This window comes from Pagrus pagrus (genome assembly GCF_965226575.1).
Source record: "Pagrus pagrus genome assembly, chromosome: 7".
NCBI classification, from domain to species: Eukaryota; Metazoa; Chordata; class Actinopteri; order Spariformes; family Sparidae; genus Pagrus; species Pagrus pagrus.
In genome coordinates, this window is record NC_140191.1 from 19,746,172 (window position 1) to 19,771,413 (window position 25,242).

Consider the following 25,242-nt stretch of genomic DNA (forward strand, 5'->3'; position numbering starts at 1 on the left):
CTGCAAGATACACTAGCAATTTGTACTTGTGAGCATGTGTGCAAAATGTTTAGCTGTAGATATTTTCAGCAGAACAGCCTTTCTAATCACCAGTCTACCTGCCAACATCCACATTCCTTTCACTGTTCAGTGCTAAGCACATCAGCAACATGCGTGTGTGTTGGAGAGTAGAGGCTGTGATTAAGAGCTTTGCAGTGTACATTTGAATGTGGTGGCATTGCAGGTAGAGAGATCAGGTGATGTGTTCAGGGCAACACTGGGTTTCAATTAAGAGCATTATAGTGATTATTTCTAATATAGTGGAACGGCAGGTGGAGACGTAACGTGTGTGTGTGCGCATACACACATGCACACACCAGTGATGCATGTCATTTGAGGAGACATTGCCAAATGCACAAGGTGGTCCACTAAGCTATCATGTGTTGTGCGTGCACAGTGTGTTTCCTCCAGATTAATTCGCTACATCTAGCCTTTCCCCTCCCTTTTTATGAACAACCTAGATCAGTACACTGTGTCTAAATATGCTTGTGTCTCTGTTTTTCTCTACATTTTCTCTGAACACTTTCAAAGACGCTCTCTTATACACATATCTCTCTGTCTCTTGTGTCTCTCGGTTCGCAGCCGACTCTGTTTCTATGTTTCTTAGTCTCTCATGGTTATCTGTCTGATGTCCTTCCAACTTTCCTGGTTTTTACTTGTGTCTGTCTCAAAGTCGTCAACTCCGTTCTTCCTATCTTCATCTTTGTCTATTTGGACTTAATATCCAAACTTCCCCTCTTTTTATTTGACTTGCCTCCTTCCCGCAGTCAAATTGCATCTCTTACCCTTCTAGTCTTTGTCTTTCTCCTTCTGCCTCCGTCTCCACACTGATCCTCTAATCAGCAGCCAGCAGTGGCTGGGGTTTACTTTTGAAATTACATGCCGTGCCTCCCATTCTCCTTGTCTCTTCCTCTCGTCTAATGTCTTGAACATCTTTTCTTCTGTCTTCCTTTCCTCTCGTCTACCCTCTCTCTGTGTGATAGTTGGGGAGTGAATATAAAGGTATGAGAGTCTGGGGATGGCAACATGAGCTGGCTTCAAACCCAAAACATCATAATGACATGTTATGTGCCTCTGCCTACTAAGCCACCAGGAAACCCCCTTATGTTCTCTGTAACAGAAAAATAAAAGCTCTCTGCGTCTGGACTATTTGCATAACATTTGCATATGAACCCCAACTGGCTGTTTTTGGAATGCCAAGAGGCTAAATTCAGTATTTATTACCAAGGCCCATAACTAGTTTTCACTTTTCTGTGGCATTTGCATCTGATTTGCATGTCCCACAGCTTGGATCTGGGAATAAGGGGCCAGATGACCTAAATTGTTTCAATTCCACCCAGAAATAAAAAAGCAGTGGAAGGTCTAATTATTACTATTAATCGAATTAGGATGCTTTACATGTGGAGCGTAAATATGAGAAGGGCTTATTAGCTGCAAAAGCAAGCTGAGGCAACCTGCTCTTAATGCAAACCGCTTTAGTGTAGAGTGTGTGTGTGTGTCTGTGGTTGCTTATCTTGAGGCTGAGCAGTTGGCTAGATTTCCCACATTGCATCATCACTTCCTCTCCCAATAGTATTGATCAAAAGGATCCTTTTGTTTTGGAGGTTCTCAATTTTAGGGCACAAAACTGTTCAATGTTAAACTCCTCAAATAGTTGTGTTTAATAGAATAGACTATGGCTATGAATCCTTGCTACACTGGATCTCATCAGTAAATGCAGTACATCTAAGAGTTATGTGCTCATCATCCTGTCAGACAATAAGGTTGGTGCTCTCCACTGCATCGGCCTGTCTTTTCCGTCCATAGATATACACACTGCTCAAACTGATAATGAACAGGGCACCCACAGTGAAGGGGATTTAAAAAAGCTTAAGCCCCTTTCAGACATGCACCCCTTTACGTTAATCTGACGGCAGTTTAACATGTCGGTTTCACGTCATAAGCACCCTGGTCACATTTAAGTGAAAGTCACGCTGGCAATTTTATTGGGGTCGGACCTAGTAACACAAAAAGTCTGAATTGAATGCCATCAGATTAACTTCAAGGCTGCAGCTGCTCAAGGTAAAACTTGCAGAGAGGGATTAAATGCATGTCTTGCACTGTTTTCTAAGATCATTGTAATAAATGTATTGTCTCAATTTTGGTCTCTTATACACAAAAGGGAACACTGAAAACCAGTTTTAAGGCATTGAAGATCTTCTCATATCAATTTATAATCTTTAATTTTTCTGTTGTGGTGTGACTGAAGTAGAACACAGTAAAAATACCCTCTTACAGTAATGCCAGTCTTGTACATGCCAGTATAAGTGAAAACAATCATTAGTTGATTACTTTTTGTAAATATCGAGAGAAAAAACACCAGTGGTGAGTGTTTCTCTTGCTCATGATGGTCATTAGTTAAGGCTCCATTGGCAAAAATAAGTTAGCGATGCAGCTTGTGAGACAACAGAAAAAGCTTTTCTTTGCCATCATTATTTTTTCAACTCTACCTCTTTCTTTCCCTCCTTGCTCCCTGCTCCCACTTAACACAAAAGTCACCATATCTATATGTCAAAATGCCATCACTTCAACGGAGAGATGAAGCCTGCAATGTTACATATTTCGTTTCTTAAGATAGCTTATGTGACCTTTTGTACATTAACAACCATGCACAGTAACTGAGGCAGTGGTAAGAGAATGTTTGCTTGATTTGAAGTATAGTCTTATAGTCTAGTCTATTTTTTAAATAGTTACAGACTGTTTCAATGGCTGACTTTGGACTGAACTATACGTTGTTTCTGGGAAAGTGAAGTTGGCTAGCATTAAATATGAACAGATTGTATAAGTGAGTAATTGAGCCTAACTGCTCTAAAATCTAAGTAGAGACCCTTGAAAACACCTCCATGAGCCCAGAAGGGCAATCAGCTTCAACTGTCTTCATCCTCCAAAGTTTTTGTGTTCATTCCTTTACATACACACATGAACTTAGACCGAAAGTGTGAGGTCATTTGTTTGACAGTTAAAGCAAATAAGAGAGGATAAGTAAATATTATTGTGTATCCTATTATTCTGCAACATGAATTATCTTTGTCCAGGCCTGTTCAGTGAGCAGCATTGAAGAATAAACAACAACCAGTTGTGCTGCTTTCTGTTGTCTCTTTAATGACCTGTGACCACAGCCCCTCTAAGCTCTAACCTCCACTATCATTAAGGTTAAAGCTCCATCTGTCACAGCTCACATTCATTTGTGTTATTTTTTTCCCCACGACAGGTGAACTTTTACATACAGGTGGCTCCTACTTTTTTCTTTACCTTTCACTCTCTCTTTCTTTGTCTCTCTTCCAGGTGACATGCGGTAGAGGTAGAATGAAAACACATATGTGCAAACACACACACACACACACACACACACACACACACACACACACACACACACACACACACATTTCTGGAGCACTCACAATCTGCTAACACATTCTTTTGTGTACACCGCAAATTGATGCGTGTTCCTCCCATGGCCTATTTTTTAACTTAAAATTCAACATGTACACACACACCCACTCACACAGAGGGACACACACCTCATTGAATATAAACTGCCATCTCCTAGGGCAAACAGCAAATATAATCACATTTGTAATGTCAGAGAAATAGAGCGTCAATATTTGCAGAGTCTGTTAGTGTTGTGAAATGGGGAACTGACTGTGGTTACCATGGTGTGCACGATTTTGACAGTTGACTTTGAGGCACCGAAAGAAACGCACTGTGTCGCACGCACACACGCACGCACACACACACACACACACACGGTGTGAGACAAAGGTTTGCAAAATCACACTTTCATTTTGATATTTATGTTATTTTACAGTTTTCATAGTTTAAATGTTATATAGTTAAATGATTGTATGATGTTTCCAAGCACTGGTGGAATTAGAAAGATGATGGTGGGTGTGTGTGCATGTATGAGTACATATGTTTTCAAATCGTGTCGGTGGCAAGTAGGTAACAAAGCATTTTGTCATGTCAAGTGTACATGTTAAACTAAACAAAACCTCCCTCCAATACCTATTTCAGCTGGAGAATCAATGAACCAGCATGATTTGTTCGAATAAATATGTGTTTTAGCTTTTTCAAAACTTGAAAAGAAAGGTTTATTCTTCAGGCTAAATACTCAAAATTTTCTGTGAGAACAGAGGAGTTAAACTGAAATTGGTCTGTTACTGTGACTGTGTCACTTTTAGTCACTTTTAATTTCTGACTTTCCTCCTTCCCCAAACAGACAAAATGCTAACTGGACATAGTCAATTGGTGTTGACAATGAGAAGGCAATGATACTGGCCTCCATCTAGAAAGTGAAAGAGTCTGCCATGTTTCACTCTAAGGTGTGTGGTAAAAGTGAAATCATTGATATTTTACTCTGTCAGTCAGTAACCTTCCAGGCCCTTCTTTCTCCCAGACACACTGACTTTTGTGCCCTTGACTCTAATCATCCCACTCTCGCTGTATGAAATATCTTTCCATGCCTGCACTGATGATCATAATGGTTTTCTGTCTGAGCTGCAGACTAGTGATTGGCCCCAATTACTGAATGAACCCGAGGCTTCAAATCATCCTATCTATGCAAGGTGAGACGTGTAATGGCAAAAATCTATTTAGGCCTGGATTCCATCCGCTGCCTGTATGAACCTCGATAAATCTCACTACATGCACATTTAAAATCACAGGGAATCTATTGCCAGATGTTTATCATTACTTTCTTCTGTTTTACATTTTTGCCATATGTGCCCTTTTAGATTCTTCAGCAGTGATTGTTTAACACTTAATAGCTCAAAATGAGTTTATTTGACCAGTCCACACACACATCTTCCACATCTCCTACCCCCTTTGATTACAGAATTGTCACTCTCAATCTGTTGACTGCTTGTAGTAGATTATAAATACTAGCCTAGTGGAAAAATGTGTCTTCATGTTGCTCACTGTAGGCAGATATGTAATTGGCTGTTTGTATTGCCAGATCATGAGTTGTTTCCACTATCTAAGAGAGGCCCTTGTCTGGACCCAGGTGCGCACCCACTGTGTCTCTATGATCAGATGTAAGAGAGACAGATTGACTCCAGCCTCCTGCCCTGCAGAAGCAAACTTCTGCCATCCAAATTAGCGGTTGGCTTGCCTCACAGCATTCATCATTGCTGCTCCACTTTCAGCTGAGCTTGCCTGCTATTTTTCACTGAGATACCCCCACTTATTCTTCTAATGCTAGGTCTGTCCTTTGCTCAACCTCGTTATTTTGTTCTCCTTCTGTCTGTTTCTCTGCATTTTTATCATTTTCTCCCATACACCTCCTCCTTTCCCTTTCTTTCCTCTTATTAAGTGTCTAACACCATACCTCCTTTTCTCTTCTTTCTCAATATCTTTCTCTTGATTCTTTCCCTCCCTCTCATCCCTCCATCCATCTCCTTTCTGTCCCTCTCTCTGCCTCTATCTGTCAGACTGACTCTCCCTCTCCCACAGCAATGGACTCAGCGTTGTTAGGGACAGGAGAGAAATCCCAAGTGAATAGATGTTTCTAAGATGTTGTCAAACTGTTGGCGTGAGTGCTATAGTGGGCCCCTGCTGTGCCTAACTTGGCATACACTCCTCGCTTCTTAGTAACACACTGACACACAATGACACTCTCATACACATATCTGTCTGAAGAGACAGTAGATTATGCACATGCTACAAGAACCATTGCTGGGAATTTCTGCCACTTAACTAAGCTGATATATGGGAAAGTTGCCGTCTAGGCCCCCAGTGAGTCTAAGAGGACCACAGTCTGTTGTACTTGGTGAGGGTGTGTGTGAAAGAGAAAAGAAAAGGAGCTGTAAAAAAAAAAAAAAAAAAAAGACAGCTCAGATGATGTCCACACTAATAAGGATACATTTGAACACATCCTTGCCATCTATTTTGGGCTTATATCGGTTTAACTTGGCATTTTTCTCTCCTGAAAACTAACCTTTTTAAAGACTCTATCCAGAGTTGGCAAAATTTTATAAACTGCAATGTAATGTGTCCTTTATTTTCTGTCACTTAACTCAAAGATGACTTATTTTGTAGTATTACAATATTAGTAGAGTATTACTAATACCCTATTGCAGATCAAACATGCCTTTGCATAAGCTGTCTGCATGAGTAAAATGCATTATAAACAAACAGATACATTTTGTAAAGATTGCAAATTAGAATTGGTCCATTGCCGTTGGGCTTTATTTAAACACAACGTGATGTGAAAATGGTTGTATACAATGAATCTCATTTGACATTTACTAGGCTGGGGTTGGTTTATTCCTGTTGCTAGGTGCTATGCAATCATAAACTTTCCTAATTAGATAGCTTGTAGTTTGTATTGAGCCCTTGCTGTAGTATTGCAGTGAGAATAGAATAAGTATCCTCTTAAACCACCTGTGCTCAGTCAAGCCAGGTGCGTGACATCAGGTCTGATGACCCTCCCAACTCTACCCGTATTTCACCGCTAAGACTTAAAAGAAAAGAAAAGAAAAGATAAGAGGAGCACCAGCCGGACAGAGAACAATTACACCAAACCTGCAGTAATACTGGGTCACTGAAGCATCCACTTCTGTACTGGTATTGCTCTGAAGTTGCATCAGAAGATTAACTGCTGATGAGAATGGAAGATATTGTTGTCCTTGCATGTTTATTTGTTTTTGCTTCTCTGTTTTTTCTCTCTTGATATTTACACAAAGTATGGGCTGCAACTAGTGATTGTTTTCATTTTCAATTAATCCAATGTCTTGTTTTGTTGGACCTACAGTGTGAAACCCAAAGATATAAAATTAATAAATTCTCACATTGGAGAGCTACTGGAGATTCCTTCAATGATTCAGACTTGCAGATTTTTTTTCTGTCGATTGACTACTTGATAAATTGACTAAATTGTTTCAGCTCTAATTATGTTTTGTTTATGTGCCTCTCACCTTGTAAGGTGTGAATATGAGGAGTCAATGTAATTTTACTACTGTCAGTGTGTGCAGGTTTTCACTTTAACTGACAGGTGGTAGCGTATCGTGGGTAGCTGTACTGTGTGTGTGTGTGTGTGTGCGTGTGCGTGTGCGTGCGTGTGTGTGTGTGTGTAGCTAGCCAGTGTCCCTCTAATGACAGTTGATTGCATTATCATCCATGGCTGAGTGGTTGCTCACCCTGCTAGACGGATAGACCAACCGCCAAAACCCCAAAGCCTCTGTGTGTGTGGGTGTGTGTGGATGTGTATATGTCATAGTGTTTGCGAGTATGTGACTGTAAGACTGTGCGAGTGCTCACTTGTAAAATGTGATTGGAGGTGAAACTCGTAAGTCCTCTAAGGCCCATTCACAATTTGCCACGTCAGTGAAACAAACGCACAGATACACACATGTATACACACATGCACAAAATACACACAGGTTTACGCAAACACACAGATGTGCTGACACACACACACACACACACACACACACACACACACACACACACACACACACACACACACACACACACACACACACACTCCCAGAGGAGAGGGAACCTTTTAGACAGAAATGTTGTCAGCTGTGAATCTCTTGTTGTCCCAATCAGTCATGCCCAACTTGTCACTCCTCACAAACCCACTCTCCCACACATGCTTTGGGAATATGATTGTGTGTATGTGTGCGTGTGTTAGTATAACTGTTACATTTAGTCCAGTTTATGAGTGCTCAATGTGAAATATCATAATAGAGACTTTATTTGGTGTAATACATTCCTAAATTGTACACTTCTGCCTTAGCTGCTTTCATTGGTGTATTTCATGTGTTGATGCACCTATACAGATCCATCAGTCATTCATGTAGATGCATGCTGCTGGAACAACTGGACATAAAGCAATGCAGAGTTGTAATTCTATTTTATATTTCTTCTCTCTTATTTTCTGGTTTCTGGTGTTTGTGACACTGTTGGGATTACTGCAATCGCAAACAATGATTGTTTCTATTTATTATATTATTATTTGTATTGTACTAACTTCATGGGTTGGGCTGATATAAGATGCCGTTGTCCATCACTGATGGCTGACATGCATCGATGACTGAGCCCTATACCATTGTAACAATATGATTTGAAAATGCCCCCACCAGGGTGCAGAAATAATGTTGTGTGTCCTCTCAAGGCGTAAGGCCAGAGGTGTTGGTGTTTGTAACATGTGGGAGAGATGAAAAGAAGTTTGTTGAACTAATGTTATGTCTTCATGTCCCGTTTATAATTTATTTGCTAATGGACATATCTGGTCTCATTGCCAATCTAACATGACACAGTACCTCAGATTCAGAAACACATACACCCCCCCACAACGATGTCATCATCCATCACGATGTTTCACAGTGCACATCATCATGTGCAAATTCGGAAGACGTCAACCAACCCTACTTTCTACTCCACCAAAAGTTGCTTTCATCCACCACTTTGCACCATCCAGAGACAACAATATTACTTCTACTTAGAAATAAATATTTTTATTATGCACCAATGTGATTTGAAAAATAAGCAAAGCCGTAGCCTCCATCGTAGCCGTAAAAAAACCAACATTTTTTATTCATATTTTATCTTCAACATATTTGGGGTACATCTTGAACATATTTTAATATTAGGAGGGGATGTGTCCCCCCAATATGATATGATAATTAATGCTCAGGAGATAAGTAATGTGAACGCTGAGAAGATAATGATTTATCGCTGTGTCCTCCAAATTATGTCCCAGTTCACCTAGTCCTTAAGTCCAAATTGCTCGTGTACCTATGTGAATGAAAACAAATGAACAAACAATAAACATTGTCCAGAAGATTTTTTTCTTTTTTTGACAGTTACCTGTAATCATTTGACACATATTGGCAGCCTACTGTATAAACATAAACGTTGAAACAATGGCACAAATGCTAGCATTTTGTTATGGTGAATCTCAGTAATTGACATCCAATTGTAAAACAAACAAAAAGTGGATCACCACAAAAATCAAATTACTTGTTTGTGATGCTGCTGCTGTTTGCATTAACCCTTTATTTCTGCCACTAAGCTTAAAGCAACAAAATGTAACTTTCTGGAGAAAGATATTTTTGATCCCCAGATCGTCATATACTGACACTTTGGTTTGGCAGTTTGAGTCTTACAGTTTAAGACGGAGAATAATCCTTATCATTGTCATCTGTCTGACACAGATCTTAGTATATGACTTGATTGTGATGCACAACACTTTTGAGAGGGTCACTGCCCCACCCTGCCCTCCAGTCCACCTGTCCTTCCAGCCAGTCAGCCTGGCATCCAGCTGTCCGGTCAGCCAATACAGCCAGACAGGCCTTGTTAGCTCAGTCAAGTGTATCCATTCACCCCAAAGCCACCCCTTTGCCCCAGCATACTTGCCCCTATAAACCACCACTGCACTGTATCCCAAGGTCAGCATGTCCTGTGTGTGCATGTGTGTGTAAGATGAGAGATGGGAAAGATGATGATGTGTTTGAGATGGAGGGTGGAATGGATGGAGGGCAGAAGACAGAAATAACAAGGGAGAGAAGTGTAAGTGTGTGTGTGCATAGATGCTTTTGTGCACGCCAGAGTGTGTGGGGGTGTGTGCGGGATGGAATGGAAAGTGGGTCATGGTGTGGTCTGTGTGTAAAGCACCAGGAGCATCATATTGACCCCTAGGGCTGCTGTCTGCCTCTTCTCTGTCTCACTCACACACACTAACACTGACTCCATACCCGTACAAAAACATATACACACCCAGACGTCTCTGCCTTTGCCCTCATATATCATCTACCAGGGCTGAAGACCAGAGGGAAATCAGAGACGGCATAGATGTGTTTCTTTGGTCTGGAAAATCTGCACATCTCAATTGCTCAGATACTTTTTTTTTTTAGCTTACGTAGTCTTGGGAGATGACTGAAAGGACTCACTGAGAGTGGAGCCCAACAATATGGGACATTTTATCCAGATCTGATTGAGAACCAGTATAATGCCAAGACAGCATGTCCAAACAGCCATTTCTATTCTGTCTTGTTACCTTGCTTTTCTCTACAGTTAAATACTGTATGACTTAGTAGCTTAACTCTACCTGCAAGTGTCCACGTGGGACAGCTATAACTTACACACTGTATGTGTTGCTGGCAAGGGAGTGTCAGAGAAAGTTTGGAAACTTAATTAAGTAGGTCTGTCTGAAATGGAAAATACAATACTGTAGCCTTAGTGATAGCAGTGAAAATAGGGTTATATATGATATATATCTATCATCAAGAGGGAGAATTAAAGGAGTCTGTATGAAAGGTTTATAGTGCTTGGAAAGTAGAAAGCCTCCAGAGCTCTTTTTCCTACATAAATATACAAGATCTGACTGCAGTGAACTTCCCTGAACTGCCTGAAAAACCCCAAACAGGATGCTTTATAATCAGAGAGAGCTAAAAATGCAAAGTACTCTCCTGGCAGGGAGAAAACAAATCTGTTTGCAGAGTAATCACCATGGGAGCTGCATAGTGCTAGAAAGCAAGATTGCTGTTTCATTTTTAGATTGCAATCATATCAACTCAAAGTCTTTAATTATTGAGATCACAGTGCCAATTACTGAAGTAAATGTTCGACTGGAAGGCTTTGTAAATTAACCTGCAATTTATAGAATAGTTTTTGTACCTATAGCCTAATTGGAGCACTGCAGTCTTAGCGGATGTATTTCATACTATAATTGTCCATATAATAACTGATTTTTAAACTTTCATAACGGGTAATTATTGTAGACAAATCTGACAGTAAAACAATCATTAATTATCCATGCTTTAATTTGATGCCTTTAATGCTCTACACGTAGAAAACATTTTACTGTTCTCGGTGAAACGGTCAAGCAAATTGATGTCTGTGCTTTGCTGAAAATCAGATGGATGAATTATGGGACGAGTTCATTGCTTTAGGAAGGACGGTTTTAAATCACTTTTAACTTAAAATGTGTGTAGCATACAAGAGGATCTTTTGCAGTGTATGAACATGCAAAATCACACAGAGAAGTCATCATTAAGCATCACCTGTCCATGAGATGTTCAACAATATTTGTACCACCTCGCTTAAAGTAAAAATAAAAGTCTTGGAAAATAATCTTTTTAATCAGCTGGGAAAATGAAAAGGGGAAAACATCTGAGGTCAATACTTGGGGTTAGATGGTGCAGTAGAAACTGAAGAAGGCAAGAACTCAGGGAAAAGAGTTTGATATGTGGAAAAGTATTGGGAAAGTAAAGAAAGGTGACAACTAGGGGTTTGCAAATGACATAAGAAAGCTGGAGAAAAAGAGGAAAAGTTGGTGGATGTTATATCTGATGGTTAAATCAGAAGGGTGATGAGAGGAAATATAGAGCTTGGGTAATGGTGGGAAAATGAAAAGGAGAGGAGAATAGATTAAAGAAAGATGTACATAGTGGAAAAGAGGGAGTAAAAGAATGATGGTGGTTTTAGGATGTTATGGTAAAATATCAGGTGTGTGCATACTGATTGGAGCTTAACTACATGGTATGAATTATACCCATCTATTCTTACTTTCCAATGTGCCTGTGACTTAGATTTTGCACCCACTAAAATACTGTTATTTGAAACAACATCTTTTACTTGCTTTAGGTCATAATTTTGGAAACTTATTTAATTCATTTATAACAAAAAATGCCACTGTCCTTGGTTGACTTGGTTGAAATCCACCTCTGGCAGCTCTGTGCCTTGCATTTTGATCGTTTAGCCAGTAATATTATTGTGCATTTTGCCAACCTTCCAACAGAAAGCCAGTAATCTAATTGTTGGAAAATGTCCACAACAGGCTTTTATTGGCATGTGTTATTCCTTCGTGGGCTGTAAGCTTGCCCTATCACTGTACAGACAATGTATGTTATTATAACGCTGCTTCTGTCAATTGAGTTCATATTGATACATCATGGCTTGATCTAATTTAATGATGTGTGCTGGTTTACTCTTCAGTGGGATTTGCTTCCCACTTTTACTTTCCCACCAAACTTCCCATCAAACTATGAAACTCGAGAGGTCACATATTTAGTCGTGTGTGCTGCACTGCCCATTAATTGAGGTTTGACACTGGCAGTAAGGTGATTTAGAGCTTACTACAAGGAACTTTTTTTTGTTGTTGTTTCTGGCGGTCCCCATGGACAAAGCAAAACAAAGTGAGTAAAACTTTGTTTTAGTGCCACACCACCAGACTGCTGAGCATCTTCTTTTCTCAGGCTGCGAGACCCTTGATTCATCCTCAGCACTCTACCATAAAAAAAGTTTTAATATTATGACTTATCTAACCCATAAAAAATTGTAATCTGACCCTGTGACGGCCGGGCATTAACAATAGCTATAATATTTCTACAGAAACAGCCACTCTTCTCTTTGATGTTCTTGTTTGCTCATGTAGGTCATATAGAGTCATATAGCACTTTTCCAGTCTGCTGACTGCTCAAAGCACTTCACAACACTTGTCACATTCACCCCCTCACACACTGCCATGTTTGGGTTCAGTATCTTGCTCAAGGATACTTCGATGTGCAGCTGGGAATCCAGGGCATCGAACCGGCAACCTTCCAATTACTGGACGATCCCTCTACCTCCTGAGCTACAGCCGTCCGGCCTTTTCTTTGTAAATACACACATGCCAGTGGAGACAAAGGAGAGAATACACCATTGTGCTATTTTCCAGGGTCTTTGCTCTCGAAAGAGAGATATTTTTCTCCCCCTCGTTGGCTTGGCAAAAGCAAGTCCTACCTTGACTTGATCTTGTTAAGCCTTGGAAGCACACAATAGACAAGGAAAACCTTGATTCTTCAGGTACAAAAGCAGTCCCATGTATGTAACCTTTACCTTGGCATTGCATACCACTTCTAGGTGAGTGTGGAGTCTATATTGTTGATTTTGAGACCCACATTCCTAGCATTACAAAGCAGTTCTGAAAAATAAATAAATGAATAAATGAATAAGAGCATGCTTTCTAACATAGCTGGAGGATGAGGCTTTGAAAATGAGGAATCAAGTAAAATAACATACAAAGACTCTTACATCCAGGGAAGCACTCTTAGTATGCTATATTATCCTGTTGACAACTTGCACTATGCTCCATATATGTTCAATAGGCATCAGAGAATATAAATGTGTGCCGTTCTATTGCAGCAACGGCGTGTTTAAAGCAACGCTAGGTAGTTTGGACTCATTACTACCCCCAGCTGGTTGAGAAGCGTAATTATCTGTTACCAGTGTCGTAAATACTGTTGCTGTATGAGCATTCCTGGGGAAAATGAATACACGTGAATTTGTTGACGGAGCCGGCGAATCACGAAATTGTTTAAAAAAACCTCAATCGAGTGCCAACAACAAGCTAGATTCAGAGATGGCAGTTGGTAGTTTGTTAGCATATAGGCTGCACAGCACATTAGCATGATAGAATTATTCTCATACCGAGTTGGTTATAGTGATTGCACCGACTAAGTTTCTTCCAAAACACGACGCTTGGGTGTGAATGTGTTTAGTAACGTCTGAAAATATAACTTTGTTTTCGGGAGTTACTAAATACATTCGCAAATTGAAGTTGTGTATGGTGTAATAACTACAACCAACTCAGTACGACAACAGTAAGTAGCATGCTAACGTTACCGATAACAACAATAGCCTAACGTTACCTCCCGACCACACTGTTCAACATTTACGTTGATTATCCTCATGAACTAAGGAGTCTGCAACTTTTCGAGTCAAGACGTTCATAGTGTTTTAGTAAGTTAGTCATCGTTTACAGTCACTACATGAAAACGTGCAAGCTATCGAAACGGACAGCATTATTTTATCTCCCGGCTTTATTACGGTTATAAACTGTGGACAAAAAGTGCCCCAATGAACACCACATAACAAAAAATCAACTCAAAGTAAAAGTCAGTAAGATAATAAATATGTATGACTTACAAATCCAGTAGCATCAAGGCTAGGTCGCCATCCGTCTTGAAACCCATTTCTTGCTCAGCTCGTGCCACCGAGTGTAAGCTAGTCCACAAGCTAGTTGGCTTTTTTAGCTGGCTCAGCCATGGCGTTGGTTTACGAAAAATCCAAGTAGCTGCTGGCTAAATCCACTGATGAATAAACGTGTGACGTATGCCGTGAAGCAGGTCGCACTAGACTTTTTTTTACGTCAGATAGGTTCTGACCCGCTATGAGAAGTTACACAGTACGGTTTCTGCCGGTGCGACCCCCCTCAGGCTGCAGAGACGTCACCATTCATCCTATTAACCATTTTTCTACCACTTAACTGAGTTTAGAAACATTATTTTAAGGTCGAAAACTACCTACTGTTGCTTTAAAGCTGAAGTTGTATTATACAGGTTTTCCCCCAGAAAACTTGCTAAGCCCGGTGGTAGAGGGGCCCACCAGCGGCCCACCGGTGCCCAAGCGTGTTCTATTGTGTCAGGGGCCTGACCCTGACCATTGACTAATGGCAGGGCCCTATAGGTAACAGATTCATTAATGGAGTAGTAGAATTTAGAAGGAGTGATTCCATAAGGCCTTAAGATCAATGTTAAAAGTTGACTGGAAATTTGAAAATATTATCATTATCATGTGTTATTATAAGACATTTATGTAACACCAGGTCTTACAGATTGCACTCTTGAATTGCTGTTCAAACAACCACAAAAATAAGTAAATAATAAAAATATAATTTAGATAAATAACATCAACTGTCTGCACTAAAAACTAAAAAACAACTGCCTGGTGTCTCCAGAGATTTTTATTTTTTTCCTCAGAGATTTTTACAATCTGGAGTCACGTGAACATGACCACGCATCTGTTTCCGGTCAGTCGTCATGGAAACGTGACAATCACGGATCTACCAAAGATACTCTGTAATCTAACGTGTAAACGCGAACCGTACGAGCTGAAAAATTAAACGCTGGGTCATTTTCACATCTGGTGAAAGCACCTCGGCTCACAGAAGTCCGGAGCTCTGACGCTGCAGGGGACGACGTGCTAACAGCTAACAGCTACTAGCCGCTGCAGCAGCTGGCTGAGCCTCTAGAGCCGCGGCTCAGCTCACGTTAACCGCTACGAGGTCGACGTTGACCTGGTGCGTTCCTCTCGGTCACCTGGTGAAGCAGCGGTCTGATGAGCATGATGTCCGTGACATGTCCCGTTATGCGCGACGAAGTTGTGACGTTGTCGGGTGATGCAAAAGACACCTGATCACGTGTTGATGGAGCGCAAAAACTGATTTCAAGAAAATAAATAAACGATGCTTAGCCTGGCAGGGGGCAAGTAAGACCTGGCGGCCCGCCAGGCTTATAATACACTGGGGGAAACCCTGATTATATCCTTTTAGGGCTCCAGACTTTGCAAGCATTTTTGGAGACAGAAATTTCATAACTAGGAGCACCAGTGCCACTTGCAAACATGTCCCCCTGTGATTTGTTTTTAAAATCATCATTGTATATCATTTGAAACACTATTATCACACTTGTATCCCAGTAAGAAAGAGAGTGTTAAACACAATAGTTTCTAACACAATTGACATTTTTTGTAATATTGTTTGGTTTTTATAATGCCTTTATCTAGGTGGTGTTGCAGCCTCCCTTTAAAAAGTCATGGGTAATGACTTTCTCTTACTTGCTCTCTTACTCTCCCCTTCTTTCCTTCGTTTTAATGGCACTTTATTTCTGTGAATTGTTTGTTTTTACCAAACATTTATCAATAATATAGTTAATATGGAAGAAAAATGTAATGTGTGTTTTTTTGCTATTTTTTTGTAGCCATTAGATAATCATCCCAGTTTAAATTACCTTGTGTACACATTCACAGACTGTATCAACTATGTGTGGAAAATAGTTTTGTCTATTTACAATAAACAACTGAGTTGAATTTACAGTTTACAAATTCCATGTGTGAATTGGCACATCTGCATACAGTGGATAAATGGGAGTTCAGAGAAATTACCATATTCCCATTCTGCTTGTTATTGTTTGTGTGTTTCTCTGCTTTCTGACCCAGCAGCTGAGCCTCATGTTATTTTCTCTGTGGGGTGCTGCACACACCTGTGGGTAAATTGGACAGCAGACATAATGTGCAAATACAGCAGAACACATTATTTTATAGTGTTTCTGGATCTAACTATTTATATGAATTCAAACACTCACATACCTGGCATGTGTACTGAAACGTATTAGTCTCAGATCATTTAGACGTTTTAGATCAGAGCAGGGTACTTATGGATGACACTCACCCACTTCTCTTTCCAGCTGATTTTTTCCCTCCTCCCTTTTTATCCTCCTTTTTTCACCATGTCTTCCACTTTCATCTCCACACTGTTTTTCTTCTCCTTCCTCATTTCAAGTCTCGTTTTCACTCTTGCTCAGTTTCTCCTTATACTGCTATTGCCTCACAGGGTTGGTCATCCTTAAATCCCATTTGGGTATTGACTATCACCTGCCTCCACTTCACACTCACTCTTCTCTTTATATTCCTCTCTCAGGATGACCCTCTTCCATGTCTGTCCTGCCTATTCCTTTAATCCTTTTTGTGTTCTTTCTTTTTATGTACACTGGCAGCCATCTGATCCTCGCTCTCACTCTTCTTCTTTTGTCCATCTTTCCATCCACACTGATTTAGTGCATGCACCTGCTCCCATAACCCTTCTCCTCATCTCCATAGGGAGCAGTGTGATTGAAATGTGTTATGTATGACCTTGTGTATATGTCTACACAAACACATACACACACTGACCCCAGGTGGTGCCTTTCCAATATCCAGGTCTCTCTTGTATGATTTGGTTGAGTGTTGAATTTAGGGTGAATATCACACGCCCATACACACATACGCTCACACAGAAGAACACACAGGAATAAACCTCATGGATTAGATTTAGTCATTTGGGTCAGCTGGTAGGAAATGTTGAAGGCGCTATGGTACACCCCCATATACTTACACATACACACATAGGCAGAGGTCATTTTCCTTTTGTGTATAGCGGGGACAACTGTTTGAGAGTGGTGGAATTCCTGATATTCCTTATTGTAGAAATACGTGCACACACACACACACACACTGGGGGTCAGCTGTTGTGGCCAAATGGAATATATTTCGGATATTGTATGAAATAAAAAACAGGCTTTTCACCTGTGGGATGCAGACTGAGAGAAGTGGTGTTTATATATATTTATTACACTGGTGTGTGCATGAATGATAAAAGTATTTGTAGATATAATAGTACCCTCAGTACTCCCCCACTACTACTACAACTTTCTCTCAAAATCTAATAAACTAATATGATAAATATGGGCTGTATTATTTTTTCTCTGTGCAGTTTCAGTGCCAAATCAGCAAGTTGTTTTGTTATGAACAGTTATTGATCACATGCTGGAGCTGGTAAAATCATCATCTGCATACTGTTTTCTAACACCATTTTTACACCAAAATTAGCACAGACAGTATAAGTGATTTTTTTTTTTTTTTTAATGCTGGTAAACCTGCTTAAAAAAAGGCAATTGACTCCTTCCCTGTTGCCAGTTGATGAGTTTGTCTTTCTGTGTTTCTTTCGATGTCATGATCGCGCTGGAAAGCAGGAAACAGTAGAAAGCAGCATGGAGGCCAGTAACAACAGTACGATGGGTATTTTTTTATATACTTTACTTCAGTCTCTCTTTTGAACTCAACGCCAACTAAACGATGTTCAGGCCCATTGTCATGGCATTGCGCCATAAAAATCTGCATGTTCACCCGGGTGTTGTCTCCATCACTGTTGATCGGAGCTGGTGCTGGTACAGTCACTTGACGCAGGACTGTATACTGATTGTACCCTTTCCCATATAGGACTAAAGCCCGATGTTAGTGGGATTTTTGTTCAGTGTGACTTGTAGTAGGCAGGTAAAAATAACATTTATGAACAATTACCGTACCATATTTGGCTTTGTTTCATTCTTCTTTGCTTCTTAATTTTGTTTTATTTTTACTTCTCATGTATTTGCACATTTTGCTTCCTTGAAACTGATCTCAATACAGGAATGTTCTGAGCCTCCTCTTCATGCACGATTCAAGGCTATGAATTTGCAGTTTTAACACAGGGCTAAGATACACTCAGTCAGCAACACAGACACACACACACACACACACACACACACACACACACACACACACACACACACGCAAACACACACACACACACACACACACACACACACGCGCGCACACACACACACACACGTAAACACACACACACACACACACACACACACACACACACACACACACACACACACACCAGGAACCTTGTTCCCTCTGGGCCTTTTCTTTATCAGATAAAAGATTAGTCAACAGTTTTTTGTGCACATTCTGTCCTAACAACTTTGCACATAATTACCTGGTGGCCATGATATGCAAAAATATCCAAATCACTCCCCCGTCATTGGCTGCACCTCCATTCCAATGCAAATCTTATGCAAATGTCTTTCCAGACATTTCCCAATAGCAGCATCTGGTAATGTGGTTGGAATTTAAGTGCACTTAAAGGCCAAGTCACACCCAAGGCTACTTTCCCATACACCAATGCAGAGATGAACAGAGAAACACTCATGTTGTTCTGTATGGATTAATGTTTTCCTCTTTGAGGGTTAAAGTGTAAGCTTGACAGTTGAGAATGCTAATGTCACAGTTAAAGATCAGTCAACTGACAGTTCATTATGACATAAATAGCACAAAGTTCAGTGTAAAATGAATACTCTGTCCTTCCTTGTCCGTTCTTGGAAAAAAAAGATAACACATAAAAAGCATATATAACAGTCATTGATTAACATAAAATCATTGAATAAGGTGTAACATAAAGATACATGGGAATGTACCTTTTGAGAGCATTTTAATTTATCTACTTTCACTTTCTACTCCCTTCACAGTTTAGGCCATTTTAGTATTTTGTCTGCTGGATGCTCCAGTTTATTCATGACTAAATTACCCACTATTCTTTTTTTAACATGGAAACATATGCATATCATCCTTTTTCGGAAATGCACAATCTTGCATCTTCTAGATTCAGAGTTGTCATAAATAGTACCTCTCCTGTGCCAAGTCTGAGCTGCTGCTAATTATAGCCAGAATGAGGCATTTTTGTGACGTGGACGATGGTAGTTGTTATGGCTTGAACATTTTCAAATTTGATAAAGTTTGCTCAGTAGCTGTCACTGAGTGTCTGACAGCTATTGATATTTTAGTCTATTGACTGTTGTGTTATTCTTCCAACTGGTTTTTATGGAGGAATACGGAAAATAAATCTCCAGGCAGTAATTTGTGATGGCCACTGCTGAGGTGTATGATATCTTGTGTCATTTTGGACACATCAGTATCACTCTGTACTTTCCCACTTGGCTTCTGATTCACTTCAGCACAAATTTTCTGTAATGCATCATTAGACATTGCTTTCTCTGTCTGAACAGCACAACAAAGGTTTTTTGACATGACTGATTATCTTAAATATCCACTGAGAGCCAGAACAGAATCTTCATGTCACAAAATGTGACCCTGTGTACTTTAAGCTGCAAGGTACCAGTTCCACTATCAGGTCCATGTAGAGTTTCGTGAACAACATCTATGCTAAATGTAAACTTTTAACCTTACAAAGATGCCTTATCCAGATCGAGATATCCACAATTAGGATAACATAAGTGATTAAAGCTATAATCTCAGTACTTAAAAAACAAGGTAACAATTCTGTTGCTGACAGTGGCTTCTGTCATCTGTACATTGTTCTAGTGTTTTGCCATGAGATTACACCTAAAGGCCACTTCTGACCGAGAAGCAGCTGCTGCCCTGATTAATTACAATGCCTGGTGGTGGCTTTGACCCCTGGTTTACTGGTGGTGGTAGTGGTACTGGAGGCTAGCACGTGCCTTCCACCAGTGTGAGCTGAAGATCTTTTTGTTTTCTGCTGCTGAAGTTTGACCATGTCAACCTTTTACTACTATAAGGAGATGGGATGTTGTACTAGGTACAGTGTGTATCTGCCGTACTGGTTCAAGAACAGCTGCAGCCAATAAGCGTTTTTATACTGGACAGCAGCCCGCCAATTTGGCTGTCCTTTTTCGGCTAAGTCCGCAAATTTAGGTAGACCTCGGCATATTGGGGGTCTGTTTTGGTTAGCCAATATGACGCCTCGGAGGCTACACTTTTTGCTGCCTCCATTGCTATGTAAATCCAAGACGTCGATGTGCCGGCAATTGGGTGACATGGGCGGAGGTGTCGATGACGTGCACTGTTGTGCGACCCACAGCCGGGAGTTTTAAAAGCAGGAAACAGCTGATCACAGCAGTCAGTTCATCACTTCATCCGTGGACGTCAAGATGAGCAACTGGAAAGATCCGGGAGATGCTAACCATCACAGCCGAGAGAATCGTCAATAACCAGATCACTCGTCACTGTTCACGCCCAACTTCGTGCTTCACGTCACGTCACATGTTTACGCCTACCCCAGTGGCGGCTTTTTTGCAAAGGAGGAATATTACACCTCCGTTTCACATAGACAAGGCGGCAGATTGCAGCTTTTACCTGGCTGCAAATGTGGCTCATTTTCTAACTAAAAGGGGCTATTGTCACTTCCCTGACTGAGAGGGCATTAGAGGTTTAAAGCTCCAAAATATGTGAATATTAGTTATTTGGACAGAGTCCATGGCTGCTTTCCTTCAGTGATGGAAAAACAAGGATTTGAAAATCCTGTGAACAAGAGCTAGTTGTTTAACATGGACAAGCATAGCAAAGGTAGTGGATGCTGCCCCATGATGATATTTAATATACTGCACAAATGATTGATCAGTTATGTAACTATCAATTATAGTTTAATATTTGGATTAATCTGTAAATTTAATATCAAAGTAAAAATAACAAACATTTGCACCTTCATTTTACAGTCTATATCATTTAGCAATTAATAAAACAATTATGAATGGATTCATGTTCATATAATCAGTTACTATGCTAATTTGATATACATGTATATGAGCCGTTTCACTTGAAATTTCATCTCAGATTCAGAACCTCTTGAGGAAAAAGAACCTTCTAATCTAAAAAATCCATGCAGGGTAACTGCTGCATGTTTTTGTTGTGGTTTGTTTTTTCCTGTATAGTTTTTATGCTTTTGCTGGTAAGTACTGCTGACTCTGTAGATAGGATTGTTTTGCAGATGTTTGTATCTGTCCTCTGTGTGTGTATGTGCCTGTGTGTCTGTGTGTTTAAATTGATGGAGAGCTTGTTATTGTTGGTCTGGAAAGTCTCCCTCGGGACAGAGAGGAGACGGCAACCACACAGCTGAGACCACTCCCACTAGTCCTGTATGTGTGTGTGTCTGTGTGTGTGTATCTGTGTGTTTGTGTTGGTTGGTTGCCTACACAAATAAAGGTAGGCATAATGGGCACCCTCTCCCAGCTGAACTTATTCTCTCTCTCACTCCCTCTCGAGTATTAATTAATTCTGGAGTATTCATTTCCTCATCATACACGCACATACATTTTATAGCTTTGTTTTTTGAGCTTTATGATTACTCAGTATTTTATTTCCTTTCCATTTACAGTCCTGTCCCAAAAGAAATGATGATTCCCCCACAATACACAAAGGCCCAAACAAACAAACAAACCCACAACAGATGATTCACGTCCTAGAAAAGTGGCTCACATTATTTTAGTGCTATCATGAAGAGCAGCTGTACTACTATTTTTATTAGACTTCATTATGTCTCGCTTACTATCAGCTAATACACCTCAAGGCTCAAGCAGATGTGTTTTCACATTTTATTAGATTTGGTGGTTTCAGTTTATTATCTACCCCATCTACTGGTGTCCTAAAATATTAAAACATGCATTGTATTAAAATGCTCATGCAAAAGTATCAAAACATTGTGAATAAAAGTTGTGAAAGGGCTTTTTCACTTACAGATTTTTTGGCCTTTCCTTATTAGGCTTGTTTCAAACTCTTTGGCAAACTGACATTGTACATGTTTAAATTCAATTTTTGGAGACACCCTGATATTATTTTATTTGTATATCTCATTAAGTAAGTGGATCTTTCATCTTTTGCTTTTCTAACTCATGTAAGTCTGCATGTGCAGCCTAGTGACTGATTGTTCAGTCAGAATGATAGCGAATAGACATTTAACGTTATTTGTGTATTTGTAAATAATGAATGAATGGTTTGTCCTTGGTCTGGAAACACTGTGTGTGTGTGTTTGAGGGAGGGATTGAGATGGAGAGTTACCTAAGGCAAGGTGTGGTGTGGTTGTTAATCTCCCCATTCTCTGCATCCTGGGACCTGCTGTGTGTGTTACTGAAAAGTACTGCGGGTGTGTATCAAATTAACTAATGCAGGAAATGTAGTGTGAGTGGGGTGTGTGTATGCTTGACTGCAGCAGCGAAGTGGATTCTAAGTGAAATATTTGGTTCAACGTGGCGTAAAGGAGCAAGCTTCTAGCCCCCCAACACTGCCGTGCCATATCCCCCGGAGTATGTGTGTCTGTGTGTGTGACATCTCTCCTGGCAGTACCATGCAAAGCCTGCCACCATCATCTTGAGCAGCAGCCGAGCTTAACATCACAAGGAGCAGCAAACCGCTGTGTGTGTGCGTGTGTGTTTGTGTGTGCGCATGTCAATGAAACATATGTTTAAGTAACCGTCATAGTTTACTCATAATGCGAAAATAGGCTTGTTTTACAGTACTGCAAACAACTGCCTTTGTTAGAAGTTTATTTACTGTCAAACTGTCCACTAGGTGAAACACTCCAGAAGCTCCATGGGCAAGGAACAATGACTACATTTATATGCACACCAATTTTCCGCTATTCTCTTGAATATGACAGTATTCTGAATTTGATTCGGGTCACTTAAACAGCATATTCTGTTTGGATATTCTGAATTAGGCCTTATTTCAAAAGCAACATTTTCCAATGGGACATGCCAATATTATTTGGGTTCTGGAGCATTCTTTAGACATGAATACAGCACATTCGGAATATGCTTCTCAGTTGGGGTTTTAACAATCAGCCTTGTACTTCACCCAGCCACCAGTTTTTAGGGCTGGGGAAGAGATGCATGCACAAAACAAAAGCACATGTTTCTGGTCAGAAGGAAAACGCACCTACTTTTAAACATTACAGAAGACGTGGATTTCAGCAGGTTATTTTGGATATGCACACATATCGTATCACCGGCCCTTTCAAGAAAGTGGTTGAGTGAATGTATGGCAGGTGTGCACAGCTGGATGTTAATGGGATTATTTGTGTTATATTCTTTTTCATTAGCCATGTAAACTGCTAAGTAGGAATATTAATATATTAATACTGAAAGACGATTTTGTGTATGGACTCAACTCACTGACTACGTTAGTGAGCGGAGTAGTTTTCAACATTCAAAATGTAGTTGGATAGAGGAATTGGAGTAGCCAGTCATAAATGCAAGACAATGCAATGCATTTGCTCATTAAAAGCTTGTAAATGAACCTTTTGTGTCGGAATTGTTTTGTAGCAGTTACTGGTCTCAGGGTCAAGAATGAACTTCCTTGTTTTAGGAAGTTTAGGAAATAAACTCTAAGGTCTTCATACTTTGTTTAGAAAGCGCATTCAAACATAACCAAAATAAATGTAACGTTTATTTCAGTCAAGCCATAGGAAAAAGCCAAACCATTTTATGAAGTTTTATGTACAAATAAACAATTAAACCTTAAACCTTAATTTTGCCCACTAAAAGGAGGCCGATATTTTGGTTAGATTGTTTAGATCTAGGTTTTCTTTCTTTATCATGTTGTGATGATGTAAAAATAAATTGAGTCTCTCTCTTTCTATAGATGACCCAACGGAAGCAGACCTGTGGGTGCTCAACAGCTGCACTGTCAAAAACCCTGCAGAGGATCACTTCAGAAACTCAATCAAGTAATGAAAAGCACAGAATACACACACAAACACTTTGTTTCTTATTTGTTAATTTATGTAGCGAAGAGTTTTAGGATTTTTTGGGGGAATTGGATGAAAATAAAGTAGCCAGATTAAACATTTTCAGCACGTATTGTAGTGGAATAAAACTATCAGGACAATTTTGTGTGGCTGCTGAAATTAGAACTATAGGGAAGACAAAATCCAAGATGATCTAAAAGTACTTATTATTCCTTATATTATTCCGCTATCCACTTGCATACCTAAAGTAAGATGCAGTTGATAAGGTTCCGTGTCACTTCGTCAGATTTAAAATGATTCAACCAGAATTTAATTGTCTTGGCTTGAAACAAGATTTTAGACTACACTATTTAAGAATGATCACATCTTTATACCAATCAACAAATGAGGAATATGAGACAATAGTCCTGAAATGTCTTCCATTATTTCAAAATTCTACTTTTCCAATAACAAACAACCATCAACATAGCCAGTGTACCCAAAATGAACTAATTATGATGTTTTCTAAAAAAATATTTATGGTGTTTTCATCCAGGTTTTTTGCTATCGTTCATGTTTGTGTGTGGGTGTGTCTGTGTGTATTTGTGTTACATATTTTCAGCTTGTTGCCCCATGTCAGTTTCCACCTACTCACTCTCACAGAGAGTAAGAGAGAGAAAAACACACATTTGAATAAAGAGAGAAATTAAGCTAGGAGCTAGTTTTGCATTTTGATTAATTTCCATCCATAAGGGGCGCCCGCGCACACACACACACACACACACACACACACACACACACACACACACACACACACACACACACACACACACACACACCTGGCAGGTGTGTGTTTTGTTGTATTGACAGAGAACAAGAATCTGAATCACTGGGTGACTGTGTAAAATCATCTATTGAAAACCATTTTAAGATTCACTTCAGCTCACATCTCAGGTCTTTCTGGACTGTGGGCAGAAATCAGATGACTTTAAATAAGAGGAATAATTTTCAGTGATCATATTGACCGTTAAAACACACATTTTTTTAACTTTCAACCCATGTAAAAGGTGGAGAAGCGGACCCTCATTTTCCTGTAAAATTTTAGTTTAACATGCGTTGAAGTCATGTAAAATCCAAATAATCCACTTGAGCCTTTCCCTGGGGGGCATTACAGGAACTGCATGTTAACACACACAGAATCATCTTCAGAAACTGCAAAACTTGATTTTAATTAATATAAAAATACATATCACAATATTTTCACTTAAGTCACTCAA

General features: G+C 39.9%; 1 protein-coding gene across 1 annotated transcript in view; it reads left to right on the forward strand.

The window, feature by feature from the left end:
* cdkal1 (CDK5 regulatory subunit associated protein 1-like 1) overlaps positions 1-25,242 on the forward strand; it is a 238,825-nt gene that overhangs the window by 17,554 nt on the left and 196,029 nt on the right. Inside the window, exon 4 of the mRNA XM_084357757.1 lies at positions 23,881-23,965. Within this exon, the coding sequence (XP_084213883.1) occupies positions 23,881-23,965 (85 nt within the window). The remainder of the gene's footprint in view (positions 1-23,880; positions 23,966-25,242) is intronic.